The sequence below is a fragment of the Leucoraja erinacea genome, chromosome 6 (assembly GCF_028641065.1).
Source record: "Leucoraja erinacea ecotype New England chromosome 6, Leri_hhj_1, whole genome shotgun sequence".
NCBI lineage: Eukaryota > Metazoa > Chordata > Chondrichthyes > Rajiformes > Rajidae > Leucoraja > Leucoraja erinaceus.
Window position 1 is genome coordinate 8,481,197 of NC_073382.1, and position 15,876 is coordinate 8,497,072.

At 39.6% G+C, this 15,876-nt stretch overlaps 1 protein-coding gene across 6 annotated transcripts in view; it reads right to left on the bottom strand.

The window, feature by feature from the left end:
* Positions 1-15,876, bottom strand: part of tsga10 (testis specific, 10) — a 94,929-nt gene that overhangs the window by 28,856 nt on the left and 50,197 nt on the right. For all 6 annotated transcript variants that reach the window (XM_055636561.1, XM_055636559.1, XM_055636562.1 and 3 more), the window contains 7 exons: positions 12,298-12,471; positions 9,148-9,225; positions 8,573-8,724; positions 6,092-6,207; positions 4,212-4,366; positions 2,550-2,605; positions 747-915 (listed from right to left, as the gene is read on the bottom strand). In XM_055636561.1, coding sequence (XP_055492536.1) covers positions 747-915; positions 2,550-2,605; positions 4,212-4,366; positions 6,092-6,207; positions 8,573-8,724; positions 9,148-9,225; positions 12,298-12,471 — 900 coding nt within the window. The remainder of the gene's footprint in view (positions 1-746; positions 916-2,549; positions 2,606-4,211; positions 4,367-6,091; positions 6,208-8,572; positions 8,725-9,147; positions 9,226-12,297; positions 12,472-15,876) is intronic.

The following is a 15,876-nucleotide window of genomic DNA, read 5'->3' on the forward strand; positions in this document are numbered from 1 at the left end:
TGCTTGCCCTGATTTTGGCCACATATAGCTGATTTTTCATGGCCTTTTTTGGAATTCCCATTTTAAAATCTGTAGTTGGGAAAGCACGAATGCAATGATATTCAAACCTTTAGCGAATTATATCTATATTAATCTAAAATTTCCAATAATTATTTGAATTGGTTGCTCCACTAACAAATGAAGTACCTTTACAACGGTACACAAAAATGCTGGAGAAACTCAGCGGGTGCAGCAGCATCTATGGAGCGAAGGAAATAGGCAACATTTCGGGCCGAAACCCTTCTTCAGACTGATGGGGGTTGGGGGAGGCGGGGAGAAGAAAGGAAAAAGGAGGAGGAGGAGCCCGAGGGCTGAGGGAGAGATAGGAAGAGGAGGAGACAGCAAGGGCTAACAAAATTGGGAGAATTCATGTTCATGCCCCCAGGATGCAGACTCCCCAAGCGGAATATGAGGTGCTGTTCCTCCAATTTCCGGTGGTGCTCGCTCTGGCCATGGAGGAGACCCAGGACAGAGAGGTCGGATACGGAGTGGGAGGGGGAGTTGAAGTGCTGAGCCACCAGGAGGTCAGGTTAGTTAATGCGGACCGAGCGGAGGCGTTCGGCGAAACGATCGCCAAGCCTCCACTTGGTCTCACCGATGTAGATCAGCTGACATCTAGAGCAGCGGATGCAATAGATGAGGTTGGAGGAGATACAGGTGAACCTCTGTCGCACCTGGAACGACTGAAACATGTCTCGTTTTCTTACCTGATTGTCATATTTTATTTTTGACAGCTGTTCATGCAGGTGGTTATTTTCACGAACAGCATTTTCTCTTAACTGGCCTAACTCTGATAGTTCAGCGTTGATGGATTCGTATTGCCGCTGAAGATTGGAAATGTCAGTTTCTTTATTGTTGATAGACTCATTCAACTGGCTATGGAGTCAGAACACATGCAGGTTAATTCTGTGCTAAATTCGCTAAAACTATGGTTCATTAATATCGTGATACGTGACATTAATATCGTGACGCAGAGACAACAACCTGGCTGCTCAACACCCGGCTTGAGATCTAACTATTCCTTTGGTTTATGTTTCATTCGCAAGAAGAAGAAGAAGATCATGACACTATTCTGCTCAGTGTATGGCACTAGTTGTGTGGTCAGTGTACTTGAAATATTTTGATTCCAGGCATCATTTAGAAGCAGAATCCTCTCAATATGCAAGACTGAAATAGCGTGATTGCCTGGACAAAGTATCAGTGATTCTGAAATTATATTCATACCCACCACAGCTTCAGTACAAAACTGATAGGACTTCTGAAATACCTTATCCCCTAGTTCTTGATTAGAGAAGTTGTACTTCTATTGTAATTATACCCCTTTTAGATGAGGAAACCAAACATAGAAACATAGAAATTAGGTGCAGGAGTAGGCCATTCGGCCCTTCGAGCCTGCACCGCCATTCAATATGATCATGGCTGATCATCCAACTCAGTATCCTGTACCTGCCTTCTCTCCATACCCCCTGATCCCCTTAGCCACAAGGGCCACATCTAACTCCCTCTTAAATATAGCCAATGAACTGGCCTCAACTACTCTCTGTGGCAGAGAGTTCCAGAGATTCACCACTCTCTGTGTGAAAAAAGTTCTTCTCATCTCGGTTTTAAAGGATTTTCCCCCTTATCCTTAAGCTGTGACCCCTTGTCCTGGACTTCCCCAACATCGGGAACAATCTTCCTGCATCTAGCCTGTCCAACCCCTTAAGAATTTTGTAAGTTTCTATAAGATCCCCTCTCAATCTTCTAAATTCTAGAGAGTATAAACCAAGTCTATCCAGTCTTTCTTCATAAGACAGTCCTGACATCCCAGGAATCAGTCTGGTGAACCGTCTCTGCACTCCCTCTATGGCAATAATGTCCTTCCTGACATGAATACAATACTCCAGGTCACACAAGTTTCCAATACAATTGCAGTAAGGCATCTTTTGTTCTGCTCCAAAACCCTCATATAATAAATGACAACAAACCTTTTACCTTCCAAATTGCTGAGTTTTCAGTGACGAGTGCAAGAACACCATTAAACATTAACATTTCATAATCTGGCACTATTTAAATCATACACTGCTTTTCTGTTTCGGTTTCATGAACTGAAGTGGATCACATTTTTTCTCAGTGTATTCCATCTGCCATGTTCTCAGCCATTCATTTAGCTTGCCTTTGACCCTCAAAGCCTCAAGACCATGACATAGGAACAGGATTAGATCAGATTTCACATCTGCTCCACCATTCAATCACGATTGATCTATTTTCCCTCTCAACCCCATTCTCCTCCCTTCTCCGCTTAACCTTTGATGCCACTAATACATCCACTATACAATCCCAACTAATCTTGCATTAGAAGCAATCTTGGAAATATATAATTGGTCCTTTTACCTATGAATACCCAGTTAGCAAAAAAAGGAAGATAACAATTAAAATTTGCAAATGCAAAACGACATCCTGAAATAAAAACACACACCATATGTACTTTCAAATTCATCATTTTACAAAAACATCTAATAAATACTTACTCAACAGTTGCTTCCAGTTCACTTATGTTCAGTTGGTTATCTGCAATGTTCTTTTTCTTTGGAAAAAAGTAATAGTCAATTAAATCCATATTTGGTTTCAGATGCACACATTAAAAAGGCATAAGATTTTGCAGATATTGTACTCATCTACTCTAACTGAAATGGTAGGAAAGAGAAAATGCAGGTAAAATGGCATATATAGCAACTGTAAAAACAGCCAAATGTTGACCTTTCCAAAAATTGTTCTATCAAGGATCTAGGAATAACTGTGCACAGTTCCCTGAAGGTGGAATCTCATGTAGATAGGGTGATAAAGAAAGCTTTTGGTGTGCTGGCCTTTATAAATCAGAGCATTGGGTATAGAAGTTGGGATGTAATGTTAAAATTGTACAAGGCATTGGGGTGAGGCCAATTCTGGAATATGGTGTACAATTTTGGTCGCCAAATTATAGGAAAGATGTCAACAAAATAGAGAGAGTACAGAGGAGATTTACTAGAATGTTGCCTGGGTTTCAGAAACTAAGTTACAGAGAAAGGTTGAACAAGTTAGGTCTTTATTCTTTGGAGTGCAGAAGGTTAAGGGGGGACTTGATAGAGGTCTTTAAAATGATGAGAGGGATAGACAGAGTTGACGTGGATAATCTTTTTCCATTGAGAGAAGCAAGATTCGAACAAGAGGAGATGATTTGAGAATTAAGGGACAGAAGTTTAGGGGTAACATGAGGGGGAACTTCTTTACTCAGACAGTGGTAGCTTCCTGTGGAAGTGGTGGAGGCAGGTTTGGCTTTATCATTTAAAAATAAATTGGATAGGTGTATGGACGGGAAAGGAATGGATCTCCTGCCATCTCCTGCCCTTTCGGCTTTCCACAGAGACCATTCCCTCCGTAACTCCCTGGTCAATTCGTCCCTTCCCACCCAAACCACCCCTCCCCCGGGTACTTTCCCTTGCAACCGCAGGAAATGCTGTACTTGTCGCGTTACCTCCCCCCTTGACTCCATTCAAGGACCCAAGCAGTCTTTCCAGGTGAGGCAGAGACTCACCTGCACCTCCTCCAACCTCATCTACTGCATCCACTGTTCCAGGTGTCAACTTCTCTACATCAGTGAGACCAAGCGCAGGCTCGGCAATCGCTTCGCCCAACACCTCCGCTCAGTTCGCACCAACCAACCTGATATCCCGGTGGCTCAGCACTTCAACTCTCCCTCCCAAACGGAATCTGACCTTTCGGTCCTGGGCCTCCTCCATTACCAGAGTGAGGGCCAGCTCAAATTAGAGGAACAGCACCTCGTATTTCGCTTAGGTAGTTTACACCGCAGTGGTATGAACATTGACTTCTCTAATTTCAGATAGACCTTGCTTTCTCCCTACTTCCCCTCCCTCTTCCCACCTCTCCAACAAGCCCTACTGTCTCTGCCTCTTCCTTTATTTTTTCCCGCCCGGCCCCCCCCCCCCCCCCCCCCCCCCGACATCAGTCTGAAGAAGGGTCACGACACGAACGTCGCCTATTCCTTCTCTCCATAGATGCTGCCTCACCCACTGAGTTCCTCCAGCATTTTTGTCTACCTTCGATTTTTGCAGCATCTGCAGTTCTTTCTTAAACCAAGGCTGTAGCCAGATCAGCATAATGGAATCATTTTGTGCTCTTTTAGAATCACTTACTTTTTGGTGAAGGCTTTCTTCCAGAGAAGCAATTGCTTCAGTCTTTTCATCGACAAGTTCTTGCAAACTGTTCTTTTGTTTATCAAGTTCATAGATATTGGATCGAACTGCGCCAACTTCTTCTTGAAGCGAAGCAACCTGCCTACTCAGATCATCTATTGGGATGAGATTTTGAACCTTACTTCGTATGCTACAGATATATCTAAATAACTTTAAATTGTCATGACAGATTATCAAATATATCTTTAGACTCTGTGGCAATTGTTAATTAAATATCTTTTATTAAGAGTACATATGAGGAGTACTTTAGTCACAATTTTGCTGCACTTAATATTTAAGTAATTAACACCTAGGACTGCCACCATCTATAACTGGAAAACCATTATGCCTTGTCGATGAATCAATTGAAACAAAGAACAGAAGGACACAAGAAATAGGTCAGAAGTGGGCCTTTTCCAACACTTCAAGCTTGCTACCCTCATTCATCAAAGTCAAGGTAGTTCTTATAACCATTTTCCAACATTACCCCCATAATCTGAGATTCCCCGAATGCCCAAAAATATATCAATCTGCGTTTTGCTTACATCCAATGACCATGGCTGCACAGGAAGCGAAATCCAATGGTTCACAATCCTCTCAGTAAAGTAATATTTCCTAATTTCTGCTGCAAATGCCTGCTCCACGCCCCTTCCACATTCAGAAAGTATGTCTTCAAGGCTTCCCCCGACCAGGGAAATCAGCTTTCCTGCTAGCCTGTCAAGCCCTGGAACTAGTCTAGTGAATCGTTGTTGTGCTCCCTCTATAACAGTGATTCCCAATGTTTTGATACCAGTGTACCCCTTCGTAAATTTCCGTAAGCATCTTGTACCCCTCGTTAAAAACAATCGTATTTCATTGTAAAAGTCGATAAAAAAATATTCGCACGGGAATCTGCAAACTACCCAAATGCAGCAGCTATCACAACTTGAGTAGTAGAATTCACACAAGATATATAATTTATTTGCAAATATGTAGTATAAAATAATTTGTAACCACAGTATTTTTTCTAATAACGAATCTAGTACATAGCTGAAAATTGCCGCGTACCCCCCGAGGACCTTTCCCGTACCATTGAGGGTACTCGTACCCTACTTTGGGAAACACTGCTCTATAGCAAGTACATCCTTAGATGAGATGATGAAAGCTGTACGCAATGTTTCAGTTTCACCAAGCCCCTATGTAGCTACAATAAGACTGCCTTATTCCTGCATTTAAATCTCAGAATAAAGATTTACATACAATTTATCCTCTTACCTGCTTGCTGTACCTGTACATTGTTGTACAGCAACATGTATACAATAACATCTTGATACTTTGAAAGTTTGACCATTGACTACCACCATCTTTCTCCATTCATACTCCGAATCAATCTCAGCCAACTCTCCTCATATACTATCATTGATTCTTGGGTACACATTTAAGTCCCTAATTGACTTTAGCCAAAGTTGGGCGGATTCACTGGCAACAATAAATTCCTTCCTGAAGAGAAGCGCAGTGGACTGACATCAGCTACCCCTACAGCCTCAAGTGCACCTGATTCCACAAACTCCATTGAGATAATAGGCTCTTCTGTTGTGCTCCCCACAGGGTCTGATGACCTTCAATGCCAAAACTCATATTAGGGAAAATGATTGCTTAATCAGTGTAATGGATAGTAAACACCTCTGTACCTAAAAGGATGCGCTAACAGTTGCACCAGACTGGAGAGTGAAAGATGCTCAATGATAAGTCAGATAGATGTTTTCCTACATTTTTGTATTCAAACATAATAAAGGCTCAAAACGGTGTTATCTCAACTGTTAAATTATTTTGCTTTACCAATAAGGGAACATTTGGCATACCTATCTTTTCGCATTGGCGGACATTTTTATCCTGTGCAAGTTGTAAATCAGTACTTTTTAACGAAAGGCGTCTCTGGGTTTCAGCAAGAGTGTCTTCTGACTGGTCCATTAATAACCTGCAACAATACATTTCACAATAATATAATTGTTGTTGAAAGCATCAGGACAATGCTGATTTACTGTCCTATAATATTTGAGTAATTTCAAAGCTATTTAGATTCTCCTTTTAAAAAATATTGCATACATTTAAATTTATAAATGAAGAATTATCAACCTGATGTTAATACTCAGTCAAATTGACAGTTAAATTGTCTATATTATATGGTAATTTAGCAATTGAGTTATTACATTTGAAGTAGAAAAGTATGGCAAGATTGACGTTAATACTGTAGAAATTACATTTGCAGCTGGGAAGATGAGAAGAACTGAGTAGTGATATAAAATAAATTAGTATAGAAAGGAAATACCTATACAATTTTAAATTTAAAGGCAGGAAACAAACTCAAAATATCTCAAGACATACTCAGGGCAAATATTGGACACTGTGGCAACATTAACCAAGCGTAATCACCACTTAGATCAATTTCTAGTTTGAGCAACAATGTAAAAAAATTCCTGTATTACATGAGAAAGTTGTATACGAAGAGCAAAAATTAAATTTTCTCTCATGTTGGATGAATTTAAAATGGGTTGTATATATATCCACAACTGAATCTTGGATGGAATTAATTACACCATAAATTTTCCAATCAATCTCAATTAATAAGAGAAATCTACTTGTCAACTGCTTTCCAAAAAGCCCTGCATATACAGATAGATTTGTTGGGTTATGTCTATAATGGCACCTTTCTTCATTCAGACTGTTGGTATAATCGAAAGCCTGCTTGCCCTTTAATTCACCAATCGAGTTTTACTCAGGCCTCTAACCTCAGCCTCCCCAAGCTGTTCCATTGAAACTCAAAGAATAGCACCTTATCTTAATTTACAATTCCACTCTTGTGGTGTGTATGTCTACCGATCATGACTACAGCTTATACTTTCTTACACAGCAGGTATGGGCCAAATTTTTGTTGTTATCTTTTATAGCTTCTCTAGATCCATCCTAATTGTTCATTACCTATCCCTATTGGCATGCCCTTTTCTCATATATTCTTATAACATCAAAGGCAGCCATTCAGCTCATTGAATTCCATCAGTCTTATTCTCCCATTTATTTCCCTGTGTCTGTTCACTCTCACATGCCCATCAACATCCTTTACCTGCTACCTACACGAACGGTAATTTACAGTGGCCAATTAACCAACCAATACATCTTCGGGGTGTGGGGGTGTTACGGGACTGGAGTATATGTGGAAAACATAAGCAATTATGGAGAGAATGTGCTAACTCTACACAGACTGGGACAGGAGGTCAGAGTTGAAGCTCGGTGCTGCGTTTTGCTTGCACCATTGCAAGTATTAATCTGTGCAAATCGTCTGTGACTTAACCAACTACTGAACTCGCCAAATTCTTGGTACCCAAGGCCATTAGAAGGCTTAGAATTTAAAATTGTTGAACCCAGCTGTGGGTTTTTCCTCACAGGTGGGAAGACGGAAGTCCTTGTCAACATTCACAGGTCATCTTGAAAACAGAATATCTCCATTCAAATTAAATACTCAACCTTCTAAGTCTAAACAACAGTCTGATCTATTAATCAGCAGGAAAAAATGGGAAATTACATTATTCCAAATAAAAGAAAGATTACATTAAACAAATGCCAGCAGATAGGTGCTTTTTACAGATACAGCATGGAAATAGTCCCTATGCTCCAGAGAGTCCACGCCGACCAACAACCGCCCGGATGGGTGTTATGAAAACAAAATGCACTGCTGCATTTGGGAAAAGCGAGAGTCAACGAGCAAAGATCCAACTGAGGTCCATCTGACAATGCTGGATAACGGGAGAGTCCACAGTGGGCATGGGGGGATTAGCTAACAAATACTTTAGGTGCAATTAATATATATTTCATCTAACCTATTTTTACATTGAAGCAGGAGCAAAAACCTAATTGTAGGGATACAAGCAAGGAAGTCAGTGTAAGATGAACAAGCAAGTTGGACATGATTTATAAATGCAATGCACAATAGATAAGGATTATAGGTTATAGATTAGAATAAGAGAAGAACATTAATGCTAACAATATCAGGTAAACTAAAGAATGATGGATTGTCTGCAGTTTAGTGGAAATAGTTTCAACGTGAAAGGTTCAAAAGAATAATTGCAACATATAATTAAACTATTTGAACATGAGAGGAGATAGGAGAGAAGCTAATTTTTGACTAACACTAAAGTGATTTTTAGGTTTAAATTTAGATAGTGGACATGGAAAGAAAGGGACACAGCAGACTGGGTAGCCTCACCTTAATGACAAAGATGTCCATGAGCTCTCTAGAGAGATGGAGGAGACAAAGGAAAGGAAATAGGCAATAAAAACAATTTCACCTGATCTGGTTGTTTTCTGCTCTCTGTCTACACAGCTCATCTTCAGTGTCAGATGACTTTCTAGCCAATATTTTGACTTCTTCCTCCAGGGAGGTTACACTATCTTTTAGACAAGTCAGCCTTGATCGATGTTCCAATCTTTCATTTTCCAACTAAGAAGAATTAGGTCTACAGTAAGACTGACTGACAGTATGGCAAAGATGATCAAAGTAGGTGTAGGCAATAGAATACAAGTGAGCAAACACAATGTTAAATCAATTTACTATGAATCTATTTCATGACGATAGATCTTGTAACACTCTCCCATTAAAATGATGACCAACTAACTCAAATGTCATGAAAAAAAAGAGTCTGAAGTTCTCAGACAAATCAATTTATAACTATTTTTACTTTTAATATTTACACAGAAACTAGATTGTATTTCTCTTGTGGTGGATGCTGTATACATTACTGTTATCTCATTTGTATAATTTAACCACAGTCCGAGAAATGTCATAAATATTTTTACTTCACAATACTATATGGATTTACAATTTCTAATGCAGTATATGATCATAAAAAAAAATCAACATTACTGTATGCATAGAAGCCTTCAAGTCTTCTATTCTTTGCTCCAGATGCGCTCTCTCATTAATTGCAGTCTCCTGGGAAATCTAATGTAATATCGAGACCAATAAGTACTGATATATTAGATCTGATATTTTTCTGCTCAATATATAAAAATAAAGAATTTATTCAAAACCTGCATGCAGATTAATCATTGTTATATTTTTCAATGAGACAATGACAGAACACCATTCAATCTGCATGTGACCCAGGCTGAAACAGCACCCAGATAATATCAGACAAATGTTAATGTCCGCAACTGAAGATTTTTTGCAACCAGATGAGAGATATCATCTTATTTATTTTATCCAGATTAATGCTACTGTTAAAGTAGTGCTAAGCATTCATTATCTTCCATTCGGTGATAAGTCAACAGCAAAACGGAATTTGCAACAGGTAATTAAACTATATTATTGAGACATTAAATCATTAGCAAGGCGAAAGCTCAGACATATTAATTATTTACTGTATTTATGTGTTACTCAGTGAAGTTTTAGAAAACTCTTCTGTTAAATTTTCTGCAGGACAGGTGCGTAATGGTAGAGTTGAGAACGGTAGTTATTTTCCACAAAAGGCTGGGAAATAATAAGGCAGTCATAATAGATTTATATATCATAAAAGTTACCAGTGAGGATACTTGTTCCCTGTAACTGTTGCCAAATCAACCCTCTCTGACAGAGCAGTGCATGTCAAGTATTTGCCTGCAACATAACTGCCAGTAACCTGGGATTTGAGCCTTACAAAGTAATAGCAACACATATCAATCCTGAAATCCACTTGTATATCTTTACTCCTGTGTCTAAATAGACTTTCCAATATGTAAAATCATAGCTCAATTTTCTAGTAACAAATTTTAAAGTTGGTATCTATGACAATAAACCTGTCAGGCTATTATAGAAGCATAACGAGTAACCAGAAACATTAACTGTTTGCCTACTACTGATGCTGCCTAATCTTATTGAGTTTATCCACCAATTTCCGTTTTATTTAATGTGAATTTAGGACTTTTAAGGGAACCAGTATTTTTTACCCAGCTTGGCCTAAATGCAACTAGTCCACACTAACATGATTGACTCTTAACGACCTTTTAAGAGCCCTTGCAAGATATTCAGCAGTATATTCCTGATGCCAGCAATTCAAAGTCGTTAAAGTCATTATGATGACTTTGCCAACAACAACACACCCACATTCTGAGAATAAAAATATTTTAATAAAATGTTTGCATCATCATTCAAAGCAGTCACCTAAATTAATAATTTGATTGGAAGAAACTTGTTTGAAGTAAATATTATTTAGTAGCAAATTGGCATCCAGATTGACATCATGCCCAATTGGCTTTTCAGCTTATCTCATTTAGTGATACAAAAATAGGCTTCCATTTTACTATCACTAATTTATTACAAATGCCAAACATGAATTTTCACTAATTTACTCAATCAATGTTGTTAAAAGAAAGTCCATTGAAAATTTAAATAAACTGTGGTTTTATTATAGTTCACTTTGGTTTAAATAGTATGTGAAAACATCAAACTAAGTAAATGTCTTCTTCTTAAATTAAATGCAATGCAATTTATGTAAAATACAGACAGGTTTTACGTATGTTAAAATACCAATCTAAACTGAAGCAATTATAGGAAACAATTACCAATAACAAATTATTTAAGAATAAAATCCATGACTGTAGTTTAAAAGTAATGTGATCTGCAATGATCATTTTACTTACCCAAAATGATAAAACTTTATTAAAATACAAGTAAATAAGATTTTTATTTGCTTATTGGAGTCTTATAGTAGAAGGCATATAGAGTTAAATGATAAGCCTGCCACTTAAAATCCCAGTTATGAACTAACATAAAATTAATGGATAAATTTTAAAAAAAATTGAAATTTTGACACCACTGTTGTGGGACGAATCACTGATGGGGACGAGTCAGAGTATAGAAGTGAGCTCAACCGATTGACCAAATGGTGCCAGCACAATAACCTGGCTCTCAACACCAGCAAAACCAAGGAACTGATTGTGGACTTTTGAAGGGGTAGGATAGGGACCCACAATTCCGTTTATATCAACTTTTGGTGGAAAGGGTCAAGAACTTCAAATTCCTGGGTGTGCATATTTCCTAAGATCTTTCCTGGTCCCAGCACACTGATGCAATTATAAAGAAAGCACATCAGAGCATCTACTTCCTGAGAAGATTACAGAGAGTCGGTATGTCAAAGATAACTCTCTCGAACTTCTACAGGTGCACAGTAGAGAGCATGCTGACTGATTGCATTGTGGCTTGGTTCGGCAACTTGAGCGTCCAGGAGCTGAAAAGAATGCAGAAAGTTGTGACCACTGCCCAGTCCATCATCGACTCTGATCTCCCCACCATCAAAGGGATCTATCGAAGTCGCTGCCTTAAAAAGGCTGCCAACATCATCAAGGACCCACACCATCCTGGCCACACACTCATCTCTCCACTGCCATCAGGTAGAAGGTACAGGAGCCTGAAATCTGGTACATCCAGGTTCAGGAACAGCTTCTTCCCCACAGCCATCAGGCTATTAAATTAGCCATCAAACAAACTCTGAACTATAACTGCCTATTGCACTTTATCTGTTTATTTATGTGTATGTATATATGGTCTATGCTATATAATAGACACACTGAACTGTTCAATATTTATGCTTACACATGCCTGTGTCTAGTAACTTACAAAAACTAGGTGGGATTGAAAAGTTGAACTGGTGGGTAGGGTTTGGCAGTTTGGAGATGAGGGATTTGGCCATAAAACAACAGTGTTGCATCCAGCAGGAAGCAAGCCATAAGGTAATCGGTATAAGAGGTGCAATAATTTTTACTAAATGAGAAGATTTTAACCAACCTTCAAAACATGCTTGAAGAAGCCATTTGCATGGCTCCGTGATAAATTCTATGCACGGGTGTTAGATCCAGGTTAATATTAATTTCTCTGCATAGATCTTTAAGGTTAATGTTCTACAATAATATATATATGCTAACTGAATAAATTGCTGTCTCTAGATTTATGAATCTGTTAATGTAATTATCTAATTATTTAAATAATGACATTTGTCTGCCTGCTTTACTTTCACGTCTAAGTTGCGCACTTCTTCACCTTTAATCGTTCTCTCAGACTGTCACGTTCTGTGGTCATTCTCCTCAAGTCTGCAACAGCTTCATCGCGCTCACATTCCAAGCGGCGCAGAATATCTTGTGCTGTCAAACTGTTTTTCTGAGTTCTTGGTGACTTCATTGCATCTCTTCGCAATCTCGTGAGTTCCTCCTGAGCCTTGGTCATTTATTGAAATTCAGATATTAACAAATGATTTAAATTGCATTTTCTTTAATAAACAATTCTTGCAAAATGTTATTTACCTTCACAATACGGCCTTGTCAATGATAACAAGGGAAATACATTTTGCTTCCTTAAAACAGCCAGCAGACAGTGCTATTTGTAAAGTCAAGATGAAAATTAAATATGCCTTACTCACATCACCCATACTAATATGCAGCTACTTACATCACAATAATGACATTGTGGATATCACTATTAAGTCCAAGCATCTGATTAGTGGGGACAATGTCAACAGTCACAGTAACGTCTTTATGAGAGGGTATCTAATTTACAGCATTCATTAACCAGATGTGTACATTATAGAAAACAGCCTTATTTATCTAATTTCCAAAAGCACTCAATGTTTTTCTCTCCTGATAATTTTTAACAATTTATTTCACATCTATCAAAATTTACAAAATGACAGTAATCACATCTTCCTTAAAACCCAATGTGCAAATGGTGAAATTCTTACATATTCCGGTGGAATTTACCTCATGATTTCAAAAATCCCCTTATCTGAAAATTTGATTTTCTCTGCCCCCTCCCTCTCTGCCCCCTCCATCTCTGCCCCTCCTCCCTCTCTGCCCCCCCCCCTCCCTCTCTGCCACCCCTCCCACTCTAGGGAGTGGTGAATATTGAGACCTATGGGTGAGTGGTGAAGTAGTTAGTTCAGGAACCAACCCTCCCCTGTGACACCACCCCTCAATCTCTACCTCCCTCCCTCTGCACCACCCCCCCTCTCTAGCCGCGCCAGCGCTATTGGGGGTTTTGCGTGAGTGGATAGGGCGGGCGATGGGGTAAAAGGAGCGAATAAATAATATTAATATAATATCAAGGGGTGGGTTAGTGTGTGTGAGGGGTGGTTTTTGAGTGTGTGTGACGCCAAAGGCTGCCCACCCCCCCCCCCGCAACCACGCATTGAGGGGACGGGACCCAACGGGTCCCCCTTGGTCTAGTTTCCTTTAATTGTGTGGTTCTCTGGGCTTTCTATTAAATTGGGCTGATTCATAACATGATTTGATCCAAGAGTCTTGATCGGTTCATTACTGAGTTGCACTGTTTCTTTTGTTACATTATGCTCTAAGTAGCCCTTCTAGTTGCAATTTAGAGAAGCCAATTAAAGTACCAGCACTTTGGGATTGAGGAAGAAAAAACTAACATCCTGTTTCTCTCAATGAAATGAATGAAGTTGTACCATAATGGGGACAAGAGCCTTGGGTCATGGCGGGCAATGCCCTTCGATATTGGGTTAAAATCAAATATATAGCTGGCACATCCAAATAGCATTTGTACCCTCATGATTACAAGCTTTTTCACCCTCTAACACCACGTCATTGTTATTATCATGCACAATTACATATTTGCTACATCCAAGCTTACTACTCATGTGCTTGGGATCATGAGATGTTGACAATCCCATGCGAACAGGGGAAGATTCAAATTGTCTGTTAACTAAGGATAACAGTGTCATCATCCTAAGGGTCAATCTGCACAAAATAGGTCCTCAAGCCCACCCCGTCAATACCAACTATCAAATACCTCTCCATACTTGTCCGCATTTACCAACATTTTGTCTATCACCTTGCAAACATTAATAATTAAAATGTTTGTCCACATGCTTCCTTAAATGTTATACCACCACCTTAGGTAATGCATTCCAGATTGCGAAATGTTAAGGCAGAGAAAAATAAATTCAGACTATGACTCAAAGTACAATAGTTCAATCGATAGTTTAAAAAAATAACCAGCAAGCAGACATTTCCAATAAGATTCTGATCAGTGTTTACAGTCAGCAATTAAAAAGAGTCTTCCACTTGACTGATCCTCTGCCCACTTTGTTATTAGTGTTAAGGCATTTCATCAGATAGACAATAGATAATAGACAATAGGTGCAGGAGTAGGCCATTCGGCCCTTCGAGCCAGCACCACCATTCAATGTGGTCATGGCTGATCATCCCCAATCAGTACCCCATTCCTGCCTTCTCCCCATATCCCCCGACCGCTATCTTTAAGAGCCCTATCTAGCTCTCACTTGAAAGTATCCAGAGAATGGGCCTCCACCGCCCTCTGAGGCATAGAATTCCACAGACTCACAACTCTCTGTGAGAAAAAGTGTTTCATCATCTCCGTTCTAAATGGCTTACCCCTTATTCTTAAACTGTGGCCCCTGGTTCTGGACTCCCCCAACATCGAGAACATGTTTCCTGCTTCTAGCCTGTCCAAACCCTTAATAATCCTATATGTTTCAATAAGATCTCCTCTCATCTTTCTTAAACTCCAGAGTATACAAGCCCAGCCGCTCCATTCTCTCAACATATGACAGTCCCGACTTAACCTTGTAAACCTACGTTACACTCCCTCAATAGCAAGAATGTCCTTCCACCAATCTGGGGGCCAAAACTGCACACATACTCCAGGTGCAGTCTCACCAGGGCCCTATACAACTGCAGAAGGACCTTTTTGCTCCTACACTCAACTACTCTTGTTATGAAGGCCAACATGCCATTGGCTTTCTTCACTGCCTGCTGTACCTACAATGCTTATTTTCATTGACTGATGAACAAGGACCCCCAGATCCCATTGTACTTCCCCTTTTCCCAACTTGACACCATTTAGATAGCAATCTGCCTTCCTGTTTTTGCTACCTAAGTGGATAACCTCACATTTATCCACATTAAACTGCATCTGCCATGCATCTGCCTACTCACCCAACCTGTCCAAGTCACCCTGCATTCTCATAGCATCCTCCTCACAGTTCACACTGCCATCCAGCTTTGTGTCATCTGCAAATTTGCTAATGTTACTTTGAATCCCTTCATCTAAATCATTGATGTATATTGTAAATAGCTGCGGTCCCAGCACCAAGCCTTGCAGTACCCCACCAAGTCACTGCCTGCCATTCTGAAGGGACCTGTTAATCCCTAATCTTTGTTTCCTGTCTGCCAACCAATTTTCTATCCATGTCAGTACCCTACCGCCAATACCATGTGCTCTAATTTTGCCCACTAATTTCCTATGTGGGACTGTAGCAAATGCTTTCTGAAAGTTCAGGTACACTACATCCACTGGCTCTCCCTTGTCCATTTCCCCAGTTACATCCTCAAAACATTCCAGAAGATTAGTCAAGCATGATTTCCCCATCGTAAATCCTTGTTGACTCGGACCAATCCTGCTACTGCTATCCAAATGTGCGGCTATTTCATCTTTTATAATTGACTCCAGCATTTTCCCCACCACCGATGTCAGGCTAACTGGTCTATAATTCCCTGTTTTCTCTCTCCCGCCTTTCTTAAAAATTGGGATAACATTAGCTACCCTCCACTCCACAGGAACTGATCCTGAATCTGTAGAATATTC